Genomic DNA, 24466 nt, shown 5'->3' with positions numbered 1-24466 from the left:
TGAAATTCAAGTTGCATACCTATTAGAAGAAAAAAAATTTAATTTTTATGGAAAATAATGTTTTAAAAACCATAACACAGGTCTGCGACTAAAAAACCGCATAGGATTTTTTTACATTTTCTTATAGATTTTGACCTCCCAAAAACGGGAAAAATATTCAAAACATTCTATCACATAGGTTTTCATAGATATGCACAATGAAAATAAATTAGTTTCGCTTCCAATGGGGTATTCTGTGCATATGGAAGAAAACTAACTATAACAATTTGGCCATTATCCTTGAAAGAATCAAATATCAGGACCATTAATGGATGGTTTGTGGGAACTTCAAAATACTCACGATGTTTTTGGGTCAGCAGGAAGGCTATACTAAATACCCTTGCTTCTTATGCTTATGTGATAGTAGAGCCAGAGAACAGCATTGGACTAAAAGTGTTTTGGCAATTTGCAATTTGTAAAATCACTGCAAGAGTATGGAGACTGTTTTAAATATCTATATACAAAATACCCAAAGCTGTCAGAAGTTGAAAGAGGGAGTTTTCACTGGCCCCGACATAAGAAGGCTTTTTACCGGCAACATCTTTGTGGAAAGTATGAATGAGAAGGAAAATGAAGCTTGGGTATCGTTAAGGATGTAGTGCGAAAGTTTCTGGGAAATACTAAGGATCCTGACTACAAAACCATTGTTCAACTAGCAGCATACGAAGTTAAAGGCTGCAAGATAAGCCTGAAGGTCCATTTTTTACACTCCCACATATTTTCCTGAAAACCTGGGAGCTTACAGTGAAGAACAAGGGGAGCGGTTTCACCAGGATGTCCGCGATATCGAGAGATGTCACTATGCTTGCAGGCTACTGTATAATTTTTATTAAACGAGTGCTTTTACCAATTTTTTGTTTTTGAATTTGCAAAAAAAACCTTACGTGATAGAAAAAAATGACCATCACTTCTGAAGTCAGCGCATTCTAAAACATATAATTTATTAAAAATATCTCATGCAGCTGACAACAATTTTTTTTTTTTTTTGCAGACCTGTGTAATCAATATTTTTAAGTCAATTTAAAGGTTAAACTATAATGCCCCCATCTTACTTCTGGACTGATGTAACGCGATTTTTTCTTTCATAGAATTCAATCGAACAATCAAAGTTTGTTTCTGATTTTTTGCCGCTTCAATTTTATCTTGATGCTTCCATAAATCCATAACACGTTTGGCAAATTGAACAATGGAAATATTCAAACGACCTTGTTGAATTCCATGCATTACCATATTCATCTTGATTTGTTCGTTGACCCGGGTCTGTTCAATCCACAATTGTATTTTGATATTTTGTAATTTCAGAGACCATTCTTTTTGTTCTTGTACGTGAGGGAATTGTTCATAAATTTTAATATGTTCTTGTTCTTTTTTTGCGGATGTTTTAACTAAATTTTCGTAACGAGCCAATTCTTTGGAACAATTTTCTTCGGCAATGGTATTCTTTTCTTCTAATAATTCATTATGTTCATCGATAAGTTTCAAATGTTTCTTAAATCTTTAATAATAATCGTAAAATTAGAACGCGGACTAGATTGTTATTGAAACTAAACAATAATAGGGAATATTCATGAAATTTAAATTTGGTTCAAATATTTTTCTTTCGTAATTTAATGACTGGACATTTCAACTAAACCATTATTTTAGTAATTAATATCTTTTTAATTACTTAAAATTAATTAATAAAAGTACAAATTCAGTGAGGGCATTTAAAGATTTCTAAAACGGAAATTCAAATTTTTATACGGACGTGACATCAAAGTACGGACTTGTCAAATTTGTTGACATACTGTATGATATTAATTACTTTCATTTTATATGGTATTTCATTTAATTATATTATTCTACGGCTTTTTATTAGAAACATTAATAATAACGAGTGTAAATTCTGTGTTGTAAATTCATTTTTTTAAAGTGTAAATTATACATTAAACTGTCATAAATTGACAGATCACGTACTTATACGTCATCTACAGAGAGCGCCAAAAAACTGCGTTTAAATATCTCAAAATTATAATGTATTTTAAATATTTATTTACACTTAAATACAGCATTTTTAAACAGTATTTATATTTTTTACTTTAATTATATAATATACTTTATTATATAATGGTGTAAACAATGAATAATAAATATTAAAAAAATACATGAATATTCGCGGACCCAGAGAAGAAATTTAATTAAATAGCAGTAACTTCCAGCCTCAATAGTTCCTAGATGGAATGCTAGCCTTTAGATTAGATTAAGTGTTTCAACCGTTCTTTCCTTCTATTTTTTTATAACTCATTTAGTAAAATTTAACTTAATTTAAATCCATAAAACTAGTTTTATTATTAATTAAAATAAAATTGTATCAGACCTTTCATTAATTTTTCTCATTTTATTATTATACTCTCTTTTCTTATCCAATTTTTTTTGTTTTTCCTCATTTTCTTTTTTTAAATCATTCAAAGTTTTTTCAAGTTCTTTTTTTACTCTTTCTAATTCTATAAAACATTGTATAATAAATATATATAGCAACTAGAAAGTTCAAGGTCAACAAAAAAGTTTCAATGAACTTACCTTGAACTTCACATCGTTTTTCATGTAATTTTCGATCTTGTTGCATAGAAACTAAATTAATGCGATCAACAGGATTCATATCTTTTTCTGTCATGATAATTAATTATAACTATGATTAACAATTTTAGTACAAATACTTTTTTCAGCTAAATGACGCCGTTTTAATAATGAAGACGCGCAAGTATTAAGCATACGCACAGCTATTCGGTACCTGATTGGTGCATATTCGATGTTTTTTTGTTTATGTAGCGGAATTGGGATCTGACAAAAGGAGGCATGACACCTGGTTGTCAAAGTAGAAACTAATTTCAAGTTACAGCTTTTAGTGTTGAGCATTGAAAAGTTTGGAGTTGATTACTTTTTGCAAGTTATAATTACAACAATAATAAATAATTGATAAAAAAATTAAATTATTTCGTCTGGAAAGTATTTACCTCAATTTAAAAGCACGAGAAAAGTAAAGTGTTGTGTGAAAAATTGCCAAAGTCGTTCCAATACGAATACAGGTCTGAGTTTTCATAATTTGCCTCAAGCAGGCAAATATTACATGAAAGTTAAAAATTATTTTGGTAATTTTGAGAAAATTGATGTCTTAAAATTATGGCAGAAAACACTGCAATTAAAAAATATCTTACCAAGTCAAAAAGTGTGCTCATATATGTATTATCAAGTAAGTACAGTGTTTATAATGTATTATTAAACTAATATGTTTAAATCTAAAAAGATTACTGTGTTTTGACATCAAGAATTCTTGAACAGATATTTATTTATCTATATAGATTTGATGAGGCATTTCTTTTAAATTAGTTCTTTGTAAACAGTATGACGTTAAACTGAGCACATCCTCCTCACTTTCGACTTGATTTTTTCCAAATTTAATCACATGACCTGCTTTCAAAAGTCTTTCGCCTTCAGTGAAATTACGATTACTCAATTTTGTTTGTCCCCAACAACAAATTTCATTAATATTAATCATTGTCTTCTTGTGTTGCGATGTTATTTTTAAAATTTGTCACTTTATGCCAGCCATGTTTTTTTAGCCCCACCCATATGTCAGATCCCAATACTAAAAACCAAAGAGCATAGGGTAGAGGAGAAGCAGCCCATATGAGCTAATGTAAAATCGTAGTATACGAGTTTCAGCGCCTCTACCGAGTCAGGCTTTCAAACTTAATAGTTAATAGTCACCCCCGCAAAGTAGTTAAACTTAATAGTCATACCCGCAAAGGCCTACAAACTTAATAGTTGATCGCCTCAGACTCCAGATGTCACTTATAATTATACTTCTGCTTCTTGTCTATCCTATAGTCTTTGCTAAAAACCATATCTTAATAGCGGTTAATTTAAATAATATTTCATGTATTTTAATCACGAGTAAGAAAATTTGCTTTACTGTTTCTTTTGTACGACATTACGTTACGGTAGGTTACAAGAAATTACGATTTAAAATAAGAGTGAAACATTTTTTTGAAGCATTTCCAACATTTTTAGTGTAAAATTCAGTCAATGGTGTTATTTTCTTCAAGTATCTGGAGCTGGTCAGACGGACATGAAAAACTATGTGGTTTTCGTTATTCTATATTTAACAACGGAACCCTAATCATGTAAAAAAATATAATTTGATTTGTATTTTAAAGTATAGAGGTCATTAGTAATTTAAATTTTGGCATTTGACATTTGTTTTTAAACGACATAACCTAATATTTAGATAGATGTAAATAGACGAATGATGAAATAAATTATGCCATTTTTATTAATTTAAAAACATTTATTTTAAATACTCAGCAAAAAAAAAAGGGCAAAAACAACAATGGCAACTCTATCATATTTATTACCAGCATTACGTAAATTAACACCGAATCATATACGATTATTTTCGACAAAGTTAGAAAATATAATAATTAGTGATAGTTGTGTACGGCAATTAAAAAAACTACAAAATGATCCAGACTGTGCAAAATATTTACGAGTTGCTGTCGATGGTGGAGGCTGTTCTGGATTCCAATATAAATTCGAATTGGATAATAATATCAGTAATGAAGATATGTAAGTAATCAGAAAATTATTGCATAGAAGCTGATCGTTTTTATTTTGTTTCTAAGGATTTCGTGTAATAATTCAAGAGTTGACACTATTAGATTAAGTGATTTTAACAGATCGCTACATATTTTAGACCACACAGAAATATCGAATAAAATATTTTTCTGTATTTTTCAGAGTAATTGAAAAAGAAGGTGTATCGATAGTTATCGATAATACAACCTTAGGTTTTATCAAAGGATCAACCCTTGAATATCATGAAGAATTAATAAAATCAGCTTTTAGAATAATTAATAACCCTCAAGCGGAAGAAGGTTGTTCGTGTGGAGCATCATTTGCCGTCAAGTAAAATGTAATAGTCAGAATTTAACTCTGGTTAAGGAATCCGATCCATTTTAATGAGACTGAATCCGAAAATTTTGAAAATTAATTGTATATGGAGAAAATATTTTAAAATAAAAAGAAAATTTTGACCACACTTCGGATTGAATCGGATTCTTCAACCAGCGATTTGATATTTTTAAATAATTTATAATATTTATTGTTAGACTTTACTTTGTAAATAAAGGTTTGTTAGTTTAAAAACAGTTTTTTACTCCTGAATATAAGGCTATACGTAAATTGTAGTACACTTTCAGTAGCAGTCCTAGACAACTTTTTTGGTTGCCGTATTAATAATTACGGTAGTGGATAATTCGGACACTATCGTGTATCGAACGGCTATTTACCGATAAAATTTTCTTTAGCGACTTTTCTTAAAAACCTACTAGAATGTCACGTAAAAAAACCAAATTATAGCATTTTTTACGTAAATTTAAATCCGTTGTCGGATCTGGTGAAAAATTAATAGTTTTTCTCCGTGATTGCGTTCATTTACTGATCCACGGGTTGACCAAACCTTTAATGGGGTCGAGTAAAAACGGGTCTGTGAATTTTTTGGTTAATCCTGTGATTGCGTTCATTCACTGAACGCTTTTCTCAGGAAATCTCTCAGGTTTTCTCAGAAAATCTGAGAAAAGCTAAAAAACTTAGATAATATTCTGTTCACGCTAATCATCTACTCTAAATTATCTTAACGTGAGACTCACGCTAAACACACGATGTCCGAATAACCTTACTCTAATCATTAAAGCACTGAAAAAGTCATTTTATATTGGGATAAAGATCTAAATAAAATCTCACATTTTTAAACTTCATTAGGGCCTCTGACTATTTCAATGAATTAATATTTTAGTTGAGGAAATAAACCATTTGAGATCAGAATATAATAATAGTACAACTCTGTTTTTTACGGGACTGGACGCAAACTGTTCATATGATAAAATTTTAAGACACAAAAAGTGTTTAGAATAGTCAAAAATATAAAATAGAGTCGAGCAAAACATTTTCAGATTAAAGGGGGAAGTAAGTATAGGAGCAAGATACACAAAGCATCCATATACGAACACTTTACGTTCGGACCCGCAACAATCGGAATTGTATTATTAAATTCCGATATTTTGGTCATTTTTTGGTTTTATTACTTTGATCATTCATAAAGGAGCAATGAGGAATAATAAAGAGTAAGGAAAATAAATTAAGAAATGATTTAGAAATGAATAATTTATATTAGTTGTTTGTTTTTGAAAATAAATACACAAGTTAAAAATTTATTATATATAAATTACAACATTAATTTTATTTGATTATAATTATATGATGATGAAAAATGATTTGTTTTGCATTTGCATTCTTTAGTTTTACGCTAAATCAACTTATAGACCAAGAGCCATCACTTTAAAAATGTCGCCGTATCCACTAGGGTACACATTCTCTTCTCTATGTTAAAAATAATAGAGCTCTGGATTTATACGACATTTTTGGAGTGAGTTCTTTGTCTTTTCTACGTGTGCAAAAATTTTTTAAATATACAGTCAAAATTAGTTTTCGTGACATCGCTTATAATGACGAATAAATATTTTGGTACTAGAGACTCATTTGGTGGGTTCTTTTTGTTTTTTTGGGCGGCCCAACTCGAACAGTTAGTATTCCAATTGAAGAAGGACTTTTAGTGAATGAATCGCCATTTCTCTCTGAAAGGTTCGTAAAATATAAAATGTACAAGCAAAATTGACTGTATAATTATTAAAATCGAGATTTACATACATGTATATTGGATAATTATTTCTTAGAATAATAATTCGTACGAAAATATTTCTTAAAAAATTTACCACAAAATGAGTACCATCAATATCCAAACAAACTACTTTTTATTCATTTGAGCAAAAGGCGTAAATTTTATTATATGCCTTATTCAAAAATTTTGATCCCATTTACAGGTTTATTCAACCAAAATTATTACCGACGCAATAAAATTGCGGTAAAAATAACTATTATTGCTTTTAATTTCTAATTAATCTAAGAAGAAAAATAAAATTTTGGAAATATCAAGAAATGAGCATTGTGCATTCTATTTGAGACCAATTCGAGACTTTGATAATGCCGGTACTAGCTTCTAGAGTCTAGACTTTTTTTGTTTAAGGCGAATTCAAACGTCAAGACTACAAGGCTTCATTCTAGAAGATCGCATGATCTGCCCACGAGGACCGATCATGCAATCTTCAGCTTTTTATGATTCAGTCATTTTTTTTAAATAGAAAACGATCGCAGTGCTCTTGAGTGCAGATTTCCTTGAAAAAAGTTTTTAATTATGTATTATTAGAAATTTACTAACTTTGGATTTAAATATTGGGTATATATTTGGATAATATGTGCATTCCAGTATATATTATGTATATCTCGACAGAATTATTAAAAAAAATTCCAAATTTTGTCTTTTATTTGAAAATATATTCGTAAATTAATAAATAATAAAAACCAAGCTCATAATTAAAACTAATTACGTATGAATTACTTGAAAAATGGTTGAAATTTCTTTTTGTTTTTATTTTCGAAATAATTTTACTTTATATAATTTTGAATATAGCGTGTTTTTCTAAATAAATCGATTGTACCCTTCCGACTTCAATATTCATATTAATAATTGCCGCGCAACTAACATTTTTTTGCAGACCCCATGGCAGTCCCTAAAACTCTGGAGGATTGTTAGACATGGCCTTGCATAAGTCTCTCAAATTATAAACCGTTCTGAATTGACTATCAAATGGAGACATGGAGGCTAAAGAAGGGGATCGAATTCCATGTAAACAAATGGTTGTCACAAATTAGATGTCAGTAGTGTTCCTTTTGCACCAGGATAGTGGAAGGAGTGAAATGTGCGAATTGGATTTAAAAAATGTGACGTATTTATGTAGTATTCCGTTCGTATGTTCGTATTTATTTCGTTTATTTATTCACTTCAAAATAAAATTGGTTACTTGCTTACTTCACCCCTGTTTATTATACTATATTCATTTCGGCGCAAATGGAAAACTAGCGACGCTAGTGGTACCAGCAAAAGTAACTACAATTTCTACTGCCAATCCTCCGCTTTAGTGCAGTCTCCTTCATTAGTCTCCATGTCTCAAATACTATGTCTGGATTCAGAGGTATTCGGGATTCATATGAATATCAAAATTGGAAGGGTTGGTGATCAAAAGTGATTTTATTGATGAGAAGTGCATTCCACATTTATTTCACACAGAACAACAGTCTTATAATCATGATTTCATAAAAATGTACATATTTTTGAGCAACTAAATTTATATATAAATTCGAACATCGACATCATCTTTTTGAAGATATTTACAACAACAAAATTTGTTTTCATATGTTTAATGTGATATTCTGTGTGACTTTACATTTACCCTCGTTATCAATTTGAAAAGCACTTGGATTTCGCATAAATATTATATTATTTTTTGGAGACCCTATACATACAGGCATCTAAAAATAAACATTAACGCCTTTATAAAAATGAACTTGACTTCGAGTTGAGACATAGTTATTGAAATAAATATCACAATTTATATAATTTTTTTTTTTTGCAAAGAATATATGTGTTATATAGATAAACTTAGCTACTGACGATGGTTGCGTTGAAATCGAAATATCGATATTTAGCTAAAGCCTGTGGTATATTTTTTAAATAGAATTATATACAATTTTATTTCGAGTATCGTGGTATTTATTTCAATATCTATTAACGCCTTTATTTAGATATCAAAAATCTAGGTGTAATACTGAATTTAAGGATGAAGTTTTTCTCCTCTTTTTTATTATAAAACGCAATTGCTGCGTTCCACGTATCTCAAAAGAATAATGAATTCTCGATATATGTGGTACCGTTCGCCTAGACACACCTAATGTTCCCTCTAAATCTTTCCAATATCTCTTTTTCGATTTCATTCACAGTTCATTGCGGTACTCTCATCGCCTATCGCTTTGATAGAAATTCACCGTTACTGTTTGAAATGATCCAAATGCAAACTGGTCCAGTTCAAAATCGCTTACTCGTCAGTGTGCCTCTCCCAATTATCGATACTCAGTAGTTTACTAATGAAAAAGTAAACCACATTTGAAAATTAATGAAAAGTATTACTATTTCTTAATCGATTGAATTTGGGATAGTACCTAATTTACGGTTACGGGTCATGTATTTCGATTCCACTTAGATAGAGTGGCGAGACAAATGCTGAGCAGAGGAAATACTGGAAAAAGAAAAAAGCGGTACACCCAGGACCAGGTGGATAAAGTCAGTGGAAAAAGATTTGCGAGAACTGGGAATTGGAAACGAGTTGCAAAAAAAGGATCAACCACAAAAGACAACGATATGAGGTTTCTAACTAAAGGTTTTTAAATATTCAATACAAAAAATTATTAACTTACCTTTTATCAAGGCGATTTTGTATCACAAGGTCTTCGAGGTTACTTTTTTTTATTTATGGAGGTGCTTAGTTTACTTTTATTGGCGTACAATCGTAATTTTTAAATGCCTATTATATAATAATGGACTCAATATTATAAATTATAATTGTATGAAATATTTTTACATATCGACCATCTGACGTCATCCGTAAAATGGATGTATATATTATAATTGTTTAAAAAAAATGAAAATTCGTACATCACTCTTCTTTTTGTTTTTTGTAAGTATATAAATATAATAAAATTCAACATGAATAACTAATGGGTCTTTTAACAAGAGGTGTAACTTTCCTTCTTTTTGTGTTGCTTTCATTAACAGTGAAAATTCATTACAAAAGCGGTGAAAATATCGCGAACATAATTCGTAAAGTTCATACTGTTTTTGGGACATCATCAAGCGCCTTCTCGCATTGGTATAGTGAAATTAATCGACAAGTTCGAACTTCTCGAACAAGTTAGATTTCAACTTGTGCTCGTTCGGGTAGGTCAACTGAAAATATGGCAGCTATTGCATATGTATCTATAACCACTTCATACTTAGATGTAGTTGACACAAGAATTGAAACCTTTAGAAATGAAAAACGCCGTTCATTCACTGATTAGGTACTGGAAATACAAGAACAAGATCATGATTTCTTTAATAAAATTATTCTAAGTGATGGAACTCATTTTCATCTGTGTACGTACGTAAATAAGCAAAACTGTCGCACCTGGGGCTACGAAAATCCAAGAGAAATAGTCAAACAACATCTCTATTCACAACGAGAGACAGTTTGGTGGGGTTTTTGCAGTGGTGGTATCATTGGGTCATATTTTAAACTGGCTTTTTTTTCTGGCGAAACAACGGCTCTATTGCGTGAAAAATTTCCTGGAGTTATGGTTTCTCGAAATAGAGATTTTTATAGTCTGTCGAAATTGTGCAACTTGTGCAACCGCGGCGGGGATTTAATATATATTGTGTTCCATTACTAACTTCAGAATTTGTACTTTGGATTAAAATAAAATTATCACCTCTTTTTACAAAAATATTGCGATTTTTTTTAAAATTTTAAATGACACCTCTTGATGAAAGACCCTGTATTTTTAAATAATAAAAATTCCTAAATAAATCTAAAACATTCGAAAGACTAAATTTACATTTTGTTTGTTTTGTGAGATTATGTGTTTTTTTTTTTGTATGTCTTTAAATTAAAAATATATAAAATGCAGAATTTTATTTGCCTTTTTTAAAAGAAAGTATTTTATAAATTTTGTCTTATTTTCATCGTTAAATTATGCTTTTCTAGAATCTCAAAAATCTCTATATATTTCTAGATTTTCCAGATTGCTTGATGTCTTGGTTATATTTTTAAATTAACGTTGGAAATAATATCTATTGCTGCAAATAACATTGGCTTCACTTTTGGTAGACCATTTTTTTTTTTGAAAATCGAACCCATGCAAAAATATGATTATATTCTAATCTTAACACACTCTAAATCCAGTCTTCTATTATTATTCCATAGGCTTTCATCACCCCTTGTCACATTCGTCCTCTTTTGTTCTAGTGCACGCAAATTTTAGGCAAAAAATCTCTACTTCGATATGTTTTCTGAACTAATATGAACAGAACTAATCCAATTAAATTAGAAATCATCTCGAAAAATTCTGACCAAGCTAAATATTAGTGGAGATCTTTATTTTAATGCCTTAAAAAATTCATATCATAAAAATCTTCGATTCGTTCCCGGTTCAGATTAAAGGTATTTTTCATGTACAACAAAAATTACAACGCGGTAAGGATTTTTTGAGAAATTTTAGATCTAATTTTACTGGATTAAAAATGTAAATTTGAAACTTATAAACACAACACGGGAATTTTTAGGAGAGCTTCATGTAATCTTATTATCTATCTTGCTGAGAATATATTCATGGTATTTGATGATGTTCGCTTCCTTACAAGACGGGCTGCGACTGAAATCATTATATCCAAATTATTTCAATTGTTTTTCTAATCAAACATTTAAATTTATTGTTAAAAGCCATGCGGTTGTAGCTAAAATTATTGCGTTGTCATTCAAACTAGAAATTATAGAAGTCGAATTAGTACAAAATTGCCACACTTAATTTGCGCTAAATTCTAAAAAACTAAAGCCTAATACTTCAAACTAAATAACTTGGTCACATTCAAGAACTTGTAGGAGTGACAAAAAGTCGTCTATTTAACAAGTCTATAGTCGCAACATAATATACGTCTGTTGATATTATACAGGGTGCTTTTTTTGAATTAACATATGCTTGAAACTCGATAAATAAATTTAATCGAGGAAAATACATCAAACGAAAAATGCTAGTTTGAAGGGGACACATCTAATATCGGCATCGAATTCGATCCAAGTTTTCAGATTCAATTAAAACCTCACTTCGATTCAAATCGATTACCTAGGTCAAGTTTAATTTTTGCAAGACATGCGCCTGCACACCCAACATTTTTCGTTTGAAACATTTTTACCGATAAAAGTTATTTTCCGAGTTTCAACCATATGTAAAATTAAAAAAGGCACTCTGTATAAAAATTATTAGTTGTCAAACGGTGTACCTGAAGTAATATTCCTTCGTAATAGACTAGATTGTTTATCGCTCCTACAAACTTTTCCACTATGCAATTCTTAAACCTGGAATTGACCATTTGTAGTTTGTATCTAAATAAATCAGGTACGAATGTTTAGATTTCCGGTTACATTAGGTATAAGGACCAATTTCGTTGGATCGATATGAAAAATCAAAATCATTAATTCAACAAAAAATGACTCTATCATAATACTTTCTCGAAAGTTTATAACATGATGTGTTTTCCCAAAAATTTTCCTAATTGTTATGTGTGGCAATCCTGGTTTATAGAATGTTAATAAAATGTTAAAAATAATGAGACAATCTATTTACTATGTTAATATGAAAAAATAACATAAACAAATGAATAAGTTAAGCACGAGACGGCGGCCATGTTGATTAATAGCGTTATTTTTGAATTAATATATTATTATTATTATTAGCTGCAAGGAAAATGGTGAAAATAATTTACAATGAATAACAAAAATTAATGCAGAAAATTGATTTAAAAAATATTAATTTAATTATGATAAATTTTTTTTTTTAATTATTATTTATATACACAAAAATAATGAGTGACAAAAAAAAAAAAAATAATGAAATAAATTATTAAAATGATTAAACAAAATTTATCTTAATTGTTTCGAACATATTAATAGGTCTAGGGCTGTGGTTTAGTATTTAACAGTTATTTCAAAACGGCTTATTCTGAAAATTTGAGCGGCTTTTGTTAAAATCGTATCTAATATTTTTTTCTCTACGAAAATTTGCATAATAGAGAACTTATCTTTCAGGAAACCTTGAAAAATGTAATTACTCGACAAGGGATTTTTTGAATTTTGATGTAAAAATGAAATTATGAAAAGAAAATGAAACAAACATGCAGGTCAGGTATTATTGTAACCCCAAAATGCCAGTAAAACCTTAACAATAATTTAAGCAGCAAGTATCTTATCATTTTGATTTTCCGTACTGAAATAGAAGTCTCTTGACTATGAAAATTTTGATAGAAGAAAAATTTGTAAAAATTACTAGCCGTTTTGAAACGTCCTAACCTATAATACTAATTAATTAAATTATAATCAATAATTTATTATATACAATTGAATTTCTTTAAAGAAATAAATATACTGGCAATGATACAAGTGCGCATGTCTATCCAAAGACTGCTTTAAAATATTTATGAAAAAAATAAATATACATTTGGAAAAATTACACTATAAAATAGTTTTGTTTAATTTATTCGTGCAAGATCTGAAAGAATTATAATATGCAAAATATGACAGCAATCTACATTTATTATACTAGATCTGTGAATAATTGAGTATTAGATAAGTGAACTTTTACTTCTACTTTTTTGAGAGTTTCTTTCAATGGATCTTGGCCTCATGCGTATTTTCTCTTGCTTGAATTTATTTTGCATATGCTTTCCTTCAGAATCCGATTTGTGCAAAAATGGTTAAGATTGATTTTTGGTGAAATTTTATAATGTAAATGATACTTAAATACGAGGGCACCCAATCAAATTTTCGTAGGGGGGAGGATTCTACTCTATTCAAGCTCCATTGTTGTAACAAACATTTGTAGTAGGCATTAACCAATCGGAAACTTCCAAAAACTAACGCTTGGTCAAATCGGACTTTATTATTTGTCGCAGCAATGGAATCTCATCTTTAGTTGAAAGGATCTTGCAGAAACTTTAGGGGAAAATTTTCGATGGTAATCAAGTGACCACTTAAGTTCGAAAGCATATCTAGCATATTTGCTTGAGAAGAATTGGAAGATTTCTATTTTTAGTGATAAGTCGTGAAAATACAAATTTTAATAAGACAATTTTTTTAGAAAACATTTTTGGAAGGAAAATTCAAGGACGAATTTATTTTCATACACGCCATTCATTATGTAGATTAGCTGAATGTTTGATCTCAGCCAGAAATAATGCTTTTCAAGGCATTTGAATATCTGAATTGGGATCGAAAAATAAGCTACCATATTTCGATTATTTTTGAATCCAACGAAAAATTTTTCCCATAAAGTTTGTACAGTTACAGTTCCCCGTTGATTTATATACTTTTCTTGACTTAATCATCTTAGTTATCGTAAAAACCTTAGGACTAAACAGAGGACTGAAAACACGATTATATACAATAAGATTCGATCTTAGCAAATAAAGAGATTCTTAATTAATATTCGATTAAAATTCATACTTAATTTTTTTCTAAGATTGAAATTCTGATATTATTTAAATAGTACAGCGAGGTTTTCGATTTCAATATGTTAAAATTAATCATTCAAAATTCGGCTAATTTGGTGTAAATTTTTCGTACAATTCTATGAAAAATTTACACGCGTTAAAGTATCTATATATAAATTCGACGTACATTTTAAAATTATAATAAATATTCATTAATAGTAATTATTAATCTTTGGTTTAATTATTATTTTTTTTTTAAATAAATAAAAATTTTCTTTTTTTTGGAGCAATGATCAATCAGTATCGGATTGATCAAGAAATAATTGTATCGATTTTAAGACTTACATTAAAAATACATCTTGAAAAATTTAATTATAAAATAATTCAATTGTACATAATACAAACTTTTCGAAATGGATTAGTCTAAGTCGTGTAAATTGTACATTGGATGTCAATGGAAGCCATCTTTGATACATTCAGAAAATTCATACTCGTGTCATAAAATTCATCGAATTTTATATCAAATTTCTTAGAGCGTCTGGAATGATTATCGAGTATTAACAAATTTTGTAATTTTTATAGAATGTTTGATGATAAATGGCGTCTTTTGATATCCATTGTTCAATCAGAATGAATTAATTATTTTAGAAAAATAGTTCAAGCAAAAATAAATTAATGATTATTGTTTTAACATCCACATTTAAAGCAAAAAAAATCAGCACACACGCGTTTTTGTTTAGTTAAAATAAGTAACTTACTTGATGTGTCTTGCGGTGTAAGTGGTTTTTCAAGTACCCGTTGTATAACTTCAATCCAATGATCTCGATCTGCTTCTGTCGTTGCCGATAAATTAAACGTACGTTCCGGGGTCTTTAACGTAAATGAGAAACCTTGATCCTTCGTGCCTGCTGTCACTCCACTATGTACACTATAACCTTCTGAGTTATGCCCTAAAAATATTTCCCCTTTCGGGTGTGCATCTAGCGGTTCGTCATGATACATTAATTTACGATTGTCAAGTGTAAACCATCGTTTCTTGTATCCGTCACTACTCCTTGGTCCCGTTTTCCATAACCATCCTTCTTTGGCAAAATCTTTTGTTAAATGTCCAACTAAATCACTTTCGCTTGCACTTGGAAACGCAACTTGCAATCGATGTAATTTCGCACATCGTATTGCCATGTACCAATTTGTAATTGTCTCTGGGTCGTCATGGTACACGTAAATGTGTCGCGTTGATCCATCTTTGATAAATGTTATTTGTAATGAATTTAAATTTCCAATTTTTTCTGGTGCGAATGCAACATTTAATTCTGATATTCGTAAAACTGCTTTCGGATCTTTACGCTCTTTTACATGATATTTTAATGTATCTTCGGTTTCGTTTAATATAAATTTTCGAGGGTGAAATCGACTATCTTCTTTGCCACGTTTCATTAAAAATCCCTCCATATGCCCGTTTATATACAATTGCTGTCGTTCTGGGTGGCAAAATTCTTCACGCTGATATTTCGCTTTTATCCATTGTTCAACTAATACTCTGGAAAAATTTAACAACCATTAGGAATCAAATAAGGAATATGTAATCAAGTCCAGCTTTGCTATGGGGAATGTGCCCACTTTAGTCAGCTTTTTCTAACGATCTATTTGACCTCAAGTCCGTTGACGTCAAAGCACTTCCGCTGTACTTAGGTTAGATAAGTTTAGGTTATATTGGCTGTCCACGAAAGACACACTTAGGCCATAGGGCCCATTGTGATACCATGTTTTTCGCTGGTAATTTCATTTATCAGGACATAATTATCTTTGAGAGACTGAGTGTACCTCCTTCATGCATATACTATGCACCATTATCCCACCACCCCATCACAACCATTAATGAAATTAATTTTTGTAACGTCGGAAATCGAATCCGCTAATTGGTTACGCTTTAACCAACTGAGCTATTAGGGTTGACCCTGCTGTTCTTAAACAGCCCCAAATGGTTCATGGAGTAAGGATCAGGGATGGACCAACCATTTTTCGGTATCATAATGGACCCCCAGGACAGCCACTCTAACCTAACCTAACCTAACCTAGTTTCAATTATAACGTCTTGTGTCCAACTCACTGGAGACTTTGCAAGGACACAAATAACATTAGTAGAGGTTTTGTGATCCTCCAAGCATATCCTGCAAAAACATAACTGAGTATACTAACTGAGGATCATCTTCGGTAGGCCTTCGGTAACATGGTGGTACTCTTTCTTCGTATTTTAGTCTTGCCACTTTATTTCCCACTTCTTTCATTCGTTCAATTTGTGAATCTTCCCATCGATCTAATTTTAAATGTTTTACTTTACTAATATGTGCTCCCATTCCTCGATGTACGCCTGCGCAACGTGTACACACGAATATACCAATATTATATGATGCCCATACCGGATCTGAAAACCAAACATTTTTAACCAAAAGATCCAAAAATCTAATTTTATTTTAGGGTTGTCACGGTCCATTATAGACCGTGGGACACCACAGGTTTTTTTAAATGATAAACACATACTTGAAACTTGCTTGAGTGAAGTAACTGTAGTTTCGCCTGAAATTGCATCAGGCAGGAAAATAGAAAATTGGGAGCAAAGCATTAGATAACGTAACTGAAGATCTGACATTCAATGACATATGACAAGACAACTATAAATTGTTTCTAAGAATTGAAAAATGGGAAGGATTCTTCGGATATTTCTTTTAATTTTAAATTTCATTTTCGAGACGTATCTTATCGATATGAATAAAAGAGGACAAAAAACAATCATTCCATTTCTCTCTTATTAATTGATATGAGTCATCCACTTATAAATTATATAATGACCTCTATAGATATTAATTAACATCAATAAACAAAACAAAATCAGTATTAATACAGAGTGTTACAGAATATGTAGATATCTCTCGAAATTTTTAGTTATATTCTGATGTATGAGCTACATTGTTGTACAGTTTCATTTAAATCCATTGGGTAGTTTTTGCGTGAAAGCGACCAACTTCATTTGTCAAATTATGATAAAGAGTTTAGAAAACTATGAGGGAACAGATGAACCATATACATACATACCTGTTAAATACATAACTCGCCGTCGTTGGGGTAAAAATTAGATAGTGAAGAAATGTACAAATTATCATACATTTTGAAGTGTTGGCCTCTGAAGGAAGGTCAGAGGTCAAGATATTGGGAAATTTTAAATACATCAACAGTTAATTCTTATGTGTGATTATATTTGTACACAAGCATGTTTCTAGCGTGAGTCATCTTTACATGAGACATTAAAAAAACCAAATAAATCATAAAATAGTAACGCCACAATATCGTAACACAATAAGCAAATTTTTTTGAAAAGAATTTTATTGTGGTTATGCCGGTCTATAGTCCAAATACTCTTATACTTTGTTTTTGTTGGAAAAACCATGTATTGTGAATCTTGATAAGATAATAAACGGATAGTTAAGTATTTCTAAAATTATTTTCTACAATTCATATTTCTAACCTTTTCTAAAATAGATTTAAAATATCTAAATAGATACAATAAATTTATGTAATAATACGGGATAGCGCAAAAATCACGCATATAATAACTTTCTACAGTTAATTTTAATATTTTTATTACAGATTCTAAAAGCGTAAAAATTTGGACGATTTTGTTCCGTACTGAAATAGTTCATTTCTATTTTTACCCGACTACAACGAAAGAGTTACGTCTTTTACCTTCAACCGTAAAAGGTAGCACAGGACTGGCGTACGTTCTTAAATGAGCTGGCGGAACGAATGAATGTAGACCTGGTATGGATACCGGGACACAGGGACATTCCAGGAAATTGTGAAGCCGACGAGCTTGCCAGAAATGGCACGATGCTGCCGGACACAAGCATCAATAAATATCCGGGAGTTCCATTTGCGAACTGCAAGTTACTCCTGAAAGAGGATATCCTGAAAAAGGCAAATCTTAGATGGAGGGAAGAACGTACTTGTGGTACTACAAGACAGATATGGTCTGAGTACAATCGCAGACGTTCCGAAGTTCTCATATCACTTCCAAGGGCCTCTGTTCGCAAAGTTGTTGCGGCTATCACAGGACACTGGCTGGGCGGCAAGCATGCGGAACGCTTAGGCCTGGCAGTGTATCACGACTACTGCAGGAGCTGTCACAGTGATGACGAGGAAGAGACAATGCCTCATCTTCTCTGTCACTGCCCAGCTCTTGTCATGAGGAGATGGACTTACTTGAGCCAGCCTCTCTTTGACGACCTCTCCGACCTAAAGTCAGTCGACGTCAAAGCCTTCCTGCTGTTCTTAAACAGCTCCAAATGGTTCATGGAGTACTGGCCGGGGATGGGCCAACCCATTTACGGTATCACAACGGACCCTATGGTCTAAGTGTGTCCCACCCCAGGACAGCCACTCTAACCTAATCTAACCTAACCTACCTTCAACCGACTGTCAAGCCAAGTGTCTTAGAATATGTGACAACATAAACAAATAAACATGACAACTACAAAATTTGATTTTTACAAGAATCTTACACAAGGGATCGAAATATATAAAATTTCCCAGGTTTATGCATATAGTTAAAATAATAAAATTAATTATTTGTAGAAAGTTATTCCAATTTTAAACACATGCGTAACTTTTCCACCACTCTGTATAATAATAATAGAATATTACAAATTTATACATATATACATATTCAATAAAAATGACATAAACAATAATGTTTCACGCAATATAAATAAATAAATAAAAATGTAAACGCCCCCAAGCTAAAGACAGAAGTAGTTTAAAATATCAATCAAAATATATATATCATGTATCACCCAATACACATGAATTTCCTAGATTTCATATAATATACACAACACACATCAAATGTTTTGATGATGACATAAAAATTTTGAATTGTTTTTGGATAAAATTATGAATGACACTTACTTTTACTACCACAATCGGCACATTCATTGTTACCCGGTTTTTTTAATAATTCCATTAACACTTTCTCATTTCTATCCGCCATCGTAAAACTTTTTACTTGATGATACATACATATACACACATAAGCCACTTGCTATTTAAGTATGACGTAGCGAACATTGACCGAATGACATTTCGTAATACATCGTTATTATTTATTTTTATTATGAAGTCTTACTTCACTCATTAAAAAAAAAAAACATTTATTTTATTATTTATTTCAGCCTTCAAAACAGGAAAATCACTCTACTTATTTTATCAGCAAATTTCCTTATATGAATTATAATTAAGTAATGTTTATAAATTTTTTTTAAATATTTTATATTCTTGTTAATTTCAGGCGTAATTTTAGTTTATAATTGTTATAATTATTTTCAAAACATTCAACACTTATTTTCAAACACTTTTAATCAAAAATTACATAGAAAAACTGGATATTTTTGGAAAAAATTTCAACATAAACACGGAACTTTGTATATTGCTTCAATTTCTTCTTATGACTAATGTGAAAGCTAATAATTTTAGGGGAATTTATGTTTTTTTTTTTTTATATGTCTATTAACACGATATCTAATTTATTTACACGTTAAAATGGAGCGCTTCCAATAGATAATTTTAGCGAAGGAGACTAATTTTTAATTGTTTACATGGAAATGCTATAATAAATGTCAATGTCAAAATTAATGATAAAAAACAATTAATTAAGCTTGTTGCATAAAAAATTATGAAAATAAGAGACGAAATTGCATAAATTATATTTTTAAATGTAAATTAACATAATTACTTATTTAAATTAGTTAGAAAATAGTATTAAATTTTCATTATAAACCATATATACAAACCTTAAACTTATATGTCTATCCATACAATTATATTAATAAAATAGTGTTACTATGGAAACGTCTGAAATAAAACTCATGCACAGTGCCAACATGTACGTCTTTGGTGCGTCTGTTTAAAATCCTATAACCCTTGCAGGAGTTAGCTGATTGAGGTCAGATTCGCATAAATATTATATTTTGGCGAGACGATAATTCATTTACTGTATTTGGGCCCTCTCGTGACGACTCCCACCAGTGGTTTAAGATTGATTTGCTTTGGAACGTGTATCATTTGAAATGTAGCAGGGCTGCCAGATTGTATAATGGATACAAAAAGGGTATAATATGTTTATTTTATGTATCCAGTTTGTATAACAGATTGCCTCGTATAATTGGATACAAAAATAAAAATTCAAACGTGAAGTAAATTTTGTGAGAGTTAAAATACCGATTATTTGAGATAACGAGAGATCGAACATTTCTTAATCGTAGATAGCGTGATGAGCTTGTCGCTCTTTCGAAAACTATTCTAATCGAAATTGGCGCTCTCAGAGTAATATTCGTTAGCATTACAAGTAAACGTAAAAGTGACTTTTTAACCCAGCGCCACTTGCTACTGGAACTGTTTTTTTAAACAATTTTGTCGCTTTGTATAATGAGATTTGATTCTGTATAATTTCAGTGACCGAGCGGTATAAAATAAGTTGGCTCTACTGGCAGCCCTGAAATGTAGGTACCATACTTCGAACGCAACGAATTCTGACGCCGAAAATAAGTTGAAAACGGACCCCAAAAAAAAATTCAAGAAATCGTTCGGTGAAGAGTATCTATAATAAATAATGTATGTTTGACTGGTACCGTGTAAGCAGACACGAAATTTAGTTTTCATATAGTTGGTGCTCCTTATTTACGTACTTACTGTCAATATTTATTAATTTGCGCGGTTTAAATTTTCTTAATCCTTGAAAACTTGAAACCCAAGATTATTTATAATTTAGCATAAATGCCTGTAAAAACAGAAAATTCAGAAGAAATGATTCGAAAAGAATGTAAATATAGTAATTTATCGACCCGGTTTAAGCCATCCTTAGAGTCTTTTACAAAACAATACTATCATATTTATTTGACTCGACTTATCGATGTGAAAAATAGATTGTTGGAGAGAATTGAGAAAAAATGGGGTGAGTTATAAATTAATACATTTATAATAATTTTAAAATCTCAGTAAAAGTTTACTTAACTCACTTTTGGTAAAATTACATATATTACATGGGGTTTACGCCATACAGGGTGAACACAAGAGCCAAAAAGCAATTGGTATACCAAGCAATTTTTAGCAAAATTGATTTTAAAAAAACATTTACCGAAGTTTGGTAAGTTTTACTGTAATTTTATATTTATATTCGCACCGTGAGTGAGTTTTTTTGGAGGCGTTTCCATGGTAACGATACACTACTTTAATTATAGAATTGTATGGATGCATATATAATTGTATGGATTGCATTTATAACTTACATTGAAAATTTAATATTATTGTCTCACAAATTTAAATAAATAATTATGATAATTTGAAAAATAATATTTGTGAAATTTGATTTCTTATTTTCACAATTTTTAATGCATTAAGTTTAATTAATTAGTGTTTTTCAATAAATTTAATTTGACATTTTCTATAACATTAACATGTAAAGAATTGCAAATTAGTCAACAACAGCCTCCTTGAACGCCAAAATTTGTCACTGGAAGCGCTGGCATCGATTTTATTATCCCTACCATGACTACGCACACAACGAATACTGAGATTTTGGTAAATGTTTACTTAAATCACTTGCTAAAAATGGCTTATATGTATCATTTAATGAGATCATTTTCTAACAGAAATTTAGAGAGGCCCGAGTGGCCTAAAAAATCGAAAATCGTATCGATTTAATAACTATTCGAATGGTTTTGAGATAAAGACTGAAAGTTCACACAAACTGGAAATGTTAATCATAGCTTTCGATATTTTTTTCTAGGTAAAAAATATCCAATTTGTGAACTCGCAAATGCTGGCGATCAACCTGGTCTATGTATAGTTTTAGGGACTATTTATAAAGAACAAAAATTGAAACCATCAATTTTAAAAGAAATCGCCGAGGAAAGTCAACTTATTCCACAACCAATTCGAACACATTTCACAGATGATTCGGATGTTTTAATTTTAGAAAACGAACAACAGCGTGTACAATTACATGAAGGTTTAAGCGCTCACGATATTGTAACGGGCGTTCCATGTGCCATTTTAGGTAGTGAACTTAGTTTAGGACAATTTAAGGTTGAAGAATACGTGTTTGTCGATTGCTCTGAACAAATTGAAAGGCCAATATTCAACGATGATCGATTTGTTGTGTTTATTTCGGGCATCGATATGGCAAATCAAACAGATAGTTTAATGGCGTTACAGTTATTTATCGATTGGGTAATTGGATTATCTGCGAATAAGGATCAATTGAATGAAGTTTCGAAAATTTGTCGTGTGATAATTGTAGGAAATTCAATTCGTGCATCCGCAGATAATAAAGTAAAAAAATCATTATTGGGTAAAGGAAATGAAACGGATGAAACAATTAACGCTGTTAAATTATTCGATCAAATGTTATCAGAATTAGTACAGTGTGTACCAGTGGATATTATGCCTGGTGAATTTGATCCAACAAATTATATGTTACCTCAACAGCCCATGCATTATTGTATGTATCCACAATCCAGTAAATTTACAACGATTCAGGGAGTTACAAATCCATATGAATTCGAACTGGATGGGTTTAAATTTTTGGGTAAGGTTTTACTTATATTTTAGCCATATTTAATAAAACACTACAGCCGAGTCTTATTAAAGTTAAAATTATTGATTTACAGGCACTTCAGGTCAACCAATACAATCAATATTAAGTTACAGTAATATTGAAGATCCGTTAGAAGCGTTACAACGATGTGTACAATGGGGTCATTTATGTCCAACAGCACCAGATACCTTAAGTTGTTATCCATATTATTCAAAAGATCCATTCATAATAAAGGATTGTCCGCATACAGTATTTGCCGGAAATCAAGCAAAATATCAAAATAAAATTTATAAAGGTAATTCTAGATGTTATGATTGGCGTACGGGTATTGTACTTAAATAGGGATAACTAACATTAATGGTTATTTTTGTTTGTTTGTTACAGGACCAGAAAATCAAGAAGTTCAACTTATATGCGTACCAGAATTTGCTAAAACCCAAACAGTTGCTGTACTCAATTTAAAAACATTTACCACGTACCCAGTATCATTTCAAGTTGGTTTATAATTAATGATTATCGATATCAATTTTATATTTTCATACTTAATATTGTATATGAGATCAACAAAAATAATAAAACTATTTAAAAGCCTCTAATCCACTGTTTTCCAAATACCATTTTTATCTCTCATTAACCGCTATATGTGTCTGCCTGTGATATCGTAGCTCCTAAACGGATGAACCGATTTGTATTTTTTTAGTTTCATTTGAATGGCAATTTAATGGGCAGTGTTCTTAGCAACATTTCAAGTGCGAGTTTAGGGTTCCGTATGCGGAACAACTAAAAAAGTAGGTGATGATCCTCAAAATCAATTCAGTTTGGAGAAGGCTCTAAGGAAAAAGGTAATTTAAGGTAGAGTGTTCTTAGATACGTTTCAAGTGCGAGTTTAGGATTCCGTACCCGAAATACTTCTTGGAGATTTTGTAAAATTCATTTGTTAAAAGATAAAAATTCAAAACAGCCTACATCTACACAAACATTTTCTTTGAAATATGATATAATTGTTCAGTAATGTCATTAGTAACTAAGTCAATTTGTTTCGTACCTAACAAACAAAAGACAATATGATCAAGTTACTCAGTAATTTTGATTAGTCTTAAATGTTTTTGTCTTTTTTAATTATCTTTCTTTTGATATAAATAAGTTCCCACAGAGTTATATAGAATGTAGACTGATTAAGAATAATAGACGATTGTATGTGGCCGTGTCAGTAATAGATATCGACTACTACAGTTTGTAGGAGTTTTCGAATTTTAAATCTTTATTGAAGTGAAACTTTTTATGGGACACTAGCGTTTTGTCATTAAGTTACTACTCGAAAGCAAAATAATGATCACTGAAAAAAAAACATATATGCGGGATGTTTTAGCAATTCACTCAAAAGGTATATGAAAAATGAATTATTGGGATCTGACAGAAGGAGGCGTGACACCTGGTTGTCAAAGTAGAAACTAATTTCAAGTTACAGCTTTTAGTGTTGAGCATTGAAAAGTTTGGAGTTGATTACTTTTTGCAAGTTATAATTACAACAATTATAAATAATTTATAAAAAA

General features: G+C 30.6%; 3 protein-coding genes across 3 annotated transcripts; 2 read left to right on the top strand and 1 right to left on the bottom strand.

Annotated features, from left to right (window-relative positions):
- The first annotated feature begins 4271 nt into the window (after positions 1-4271).
- LOC123299351 (iron-sulfur assembly protein IscA-like 2, mitochondrial) lies at positions 4272-5181 on the top strand. The gene is made up of 2 exons (XM_044881728.1): positions 4272-4644; positions 4816-5181. The coding sequence occupies exons 1-2, from the start codon at positions 4409-4411 to the stop codon at positions 4985-4987; spliced, it is 408 nt and encodes a 135-aa protein (XP_044737663.1). The 5' UTR covers positions 4272-4408; the 3' UTR covers positions 4988-5181.
- A 5594-nt stretch (positions 5182-10775) lies between these two features.
- Positions 10776-19515, bottom strand: LOC123299321 (arf-GAP with dual PH domain-containing protein 1-like). The gene is made up of 4 exons (XM_044881685.1): positions 19229-19515; positions 16466-16691; positions 15025-15806; positions 10776-11436 (listed from the first exon to the last, which is right to left on the bottom strand). The coding sequence occupies exons 1-4, from the start codon at positions 19335-19337 to the stop codon at positions 11372-11374; spliced, it is 1182 nt and encodes a 393-aa protein (XP_044737620.1). The 5' UTR covers positions 19338-19515; the 3' UTR covers positions 10776-11371.
- Positions 19516-21042: 1527 nt separating this feature from the next.
- Positions 21043-23500, top strand: LOC123299319 (DNA polymerase delta subunit 2-like). Its single transcript, XM_044881683.1, has 4 exons — positions 21043-21269; positions 22104-22904; positions 22987-23208; positions 23298-23500. Exons 1-4 carry the CDS (start codon positions 21092-21094, stop codon positions 23417-23419), a joined length of 1323 nt encoding a protein of 440 aa, XP_044737618.1. The 5' UTR covers positions 21043-21091; the 3' UTR covers positions 23420-23500.
- Positions 23501-24466: the final 966 nt, after the last annotated feature.

Source organism: Chrysoperla carnea, chromosome 4 (genome assembly GCF_905475395.1).
Source record: "Chrysoperla carnea chromosome 4, inChrCarn1.1, whole genome shotgun sequence".
Classification (NCBI taxonomy): Eukaryota; Metazoa; Arthropoda; class Insecta; order Neuroptera; family Chrysopidae; genus Chrysoperla; species Chrysoperla carnea.
The sequence above is the reverse complement of the archived record's forward strand: the minus strand, read 5'-3'. Positions and strand labels throughout refer to the sequence as shown.

Coding starts and splice junctions, on each gene's coding strand:
- LOC123299351 (XM_044881728.1), top strand. CDS start 4,409: ATGGCAACTCTATCATATTTATTACCAGCATTACGTAAATTAACACCG. Junction 4,645..4,815: donor AATATCAGTAATGAAGATAT/GTAAGTAATCAG, acceptor TGTATTTTTCAG/AGTAATTGAAAAAGAAGGTG.
- LOC123299321 (XM_044881685.1), bottom strand. CDS start 19,337: ATGTATCATCAAGTAAAAAGTTTTACGATGGCGGATAGAAATGAGAAA. Junction 15,807..16,465: donor CCTACCGAAGATGATCCTCA/GTTAGTATACTC, acceptor AAATTTTTCCAG/AGTATTAGTTGAACAATGGA. Junction 11,437..15,024: donor TACACCGCAAGACACATCAA/GTAAGTTACTTA, acceptor TAATGATTTCAG/TCGCAGCCCGTCTTGTAAGG.
- LOC123299319 (XM_044881683.1), top strand. CDS start 21,092: ATGCCTGTAAAAACAGAAAATTCAGAAGAAATGATTCGAAAAGAATGT. Junction 22,905..22,986: donor GGATGGGTTTAAATTTTTGG/GTAAGGTTTTAC, acceptor ATTGATTTACAG/GCACTTCAGGTCAACCAATA. Junction 23,209..23,297: donor TCAAAATAAAATTTATAAAG/GTAATTCTAGAT, acceptor TGTTTGTTACAG/GACCAGAAAATCAAGAAGTT.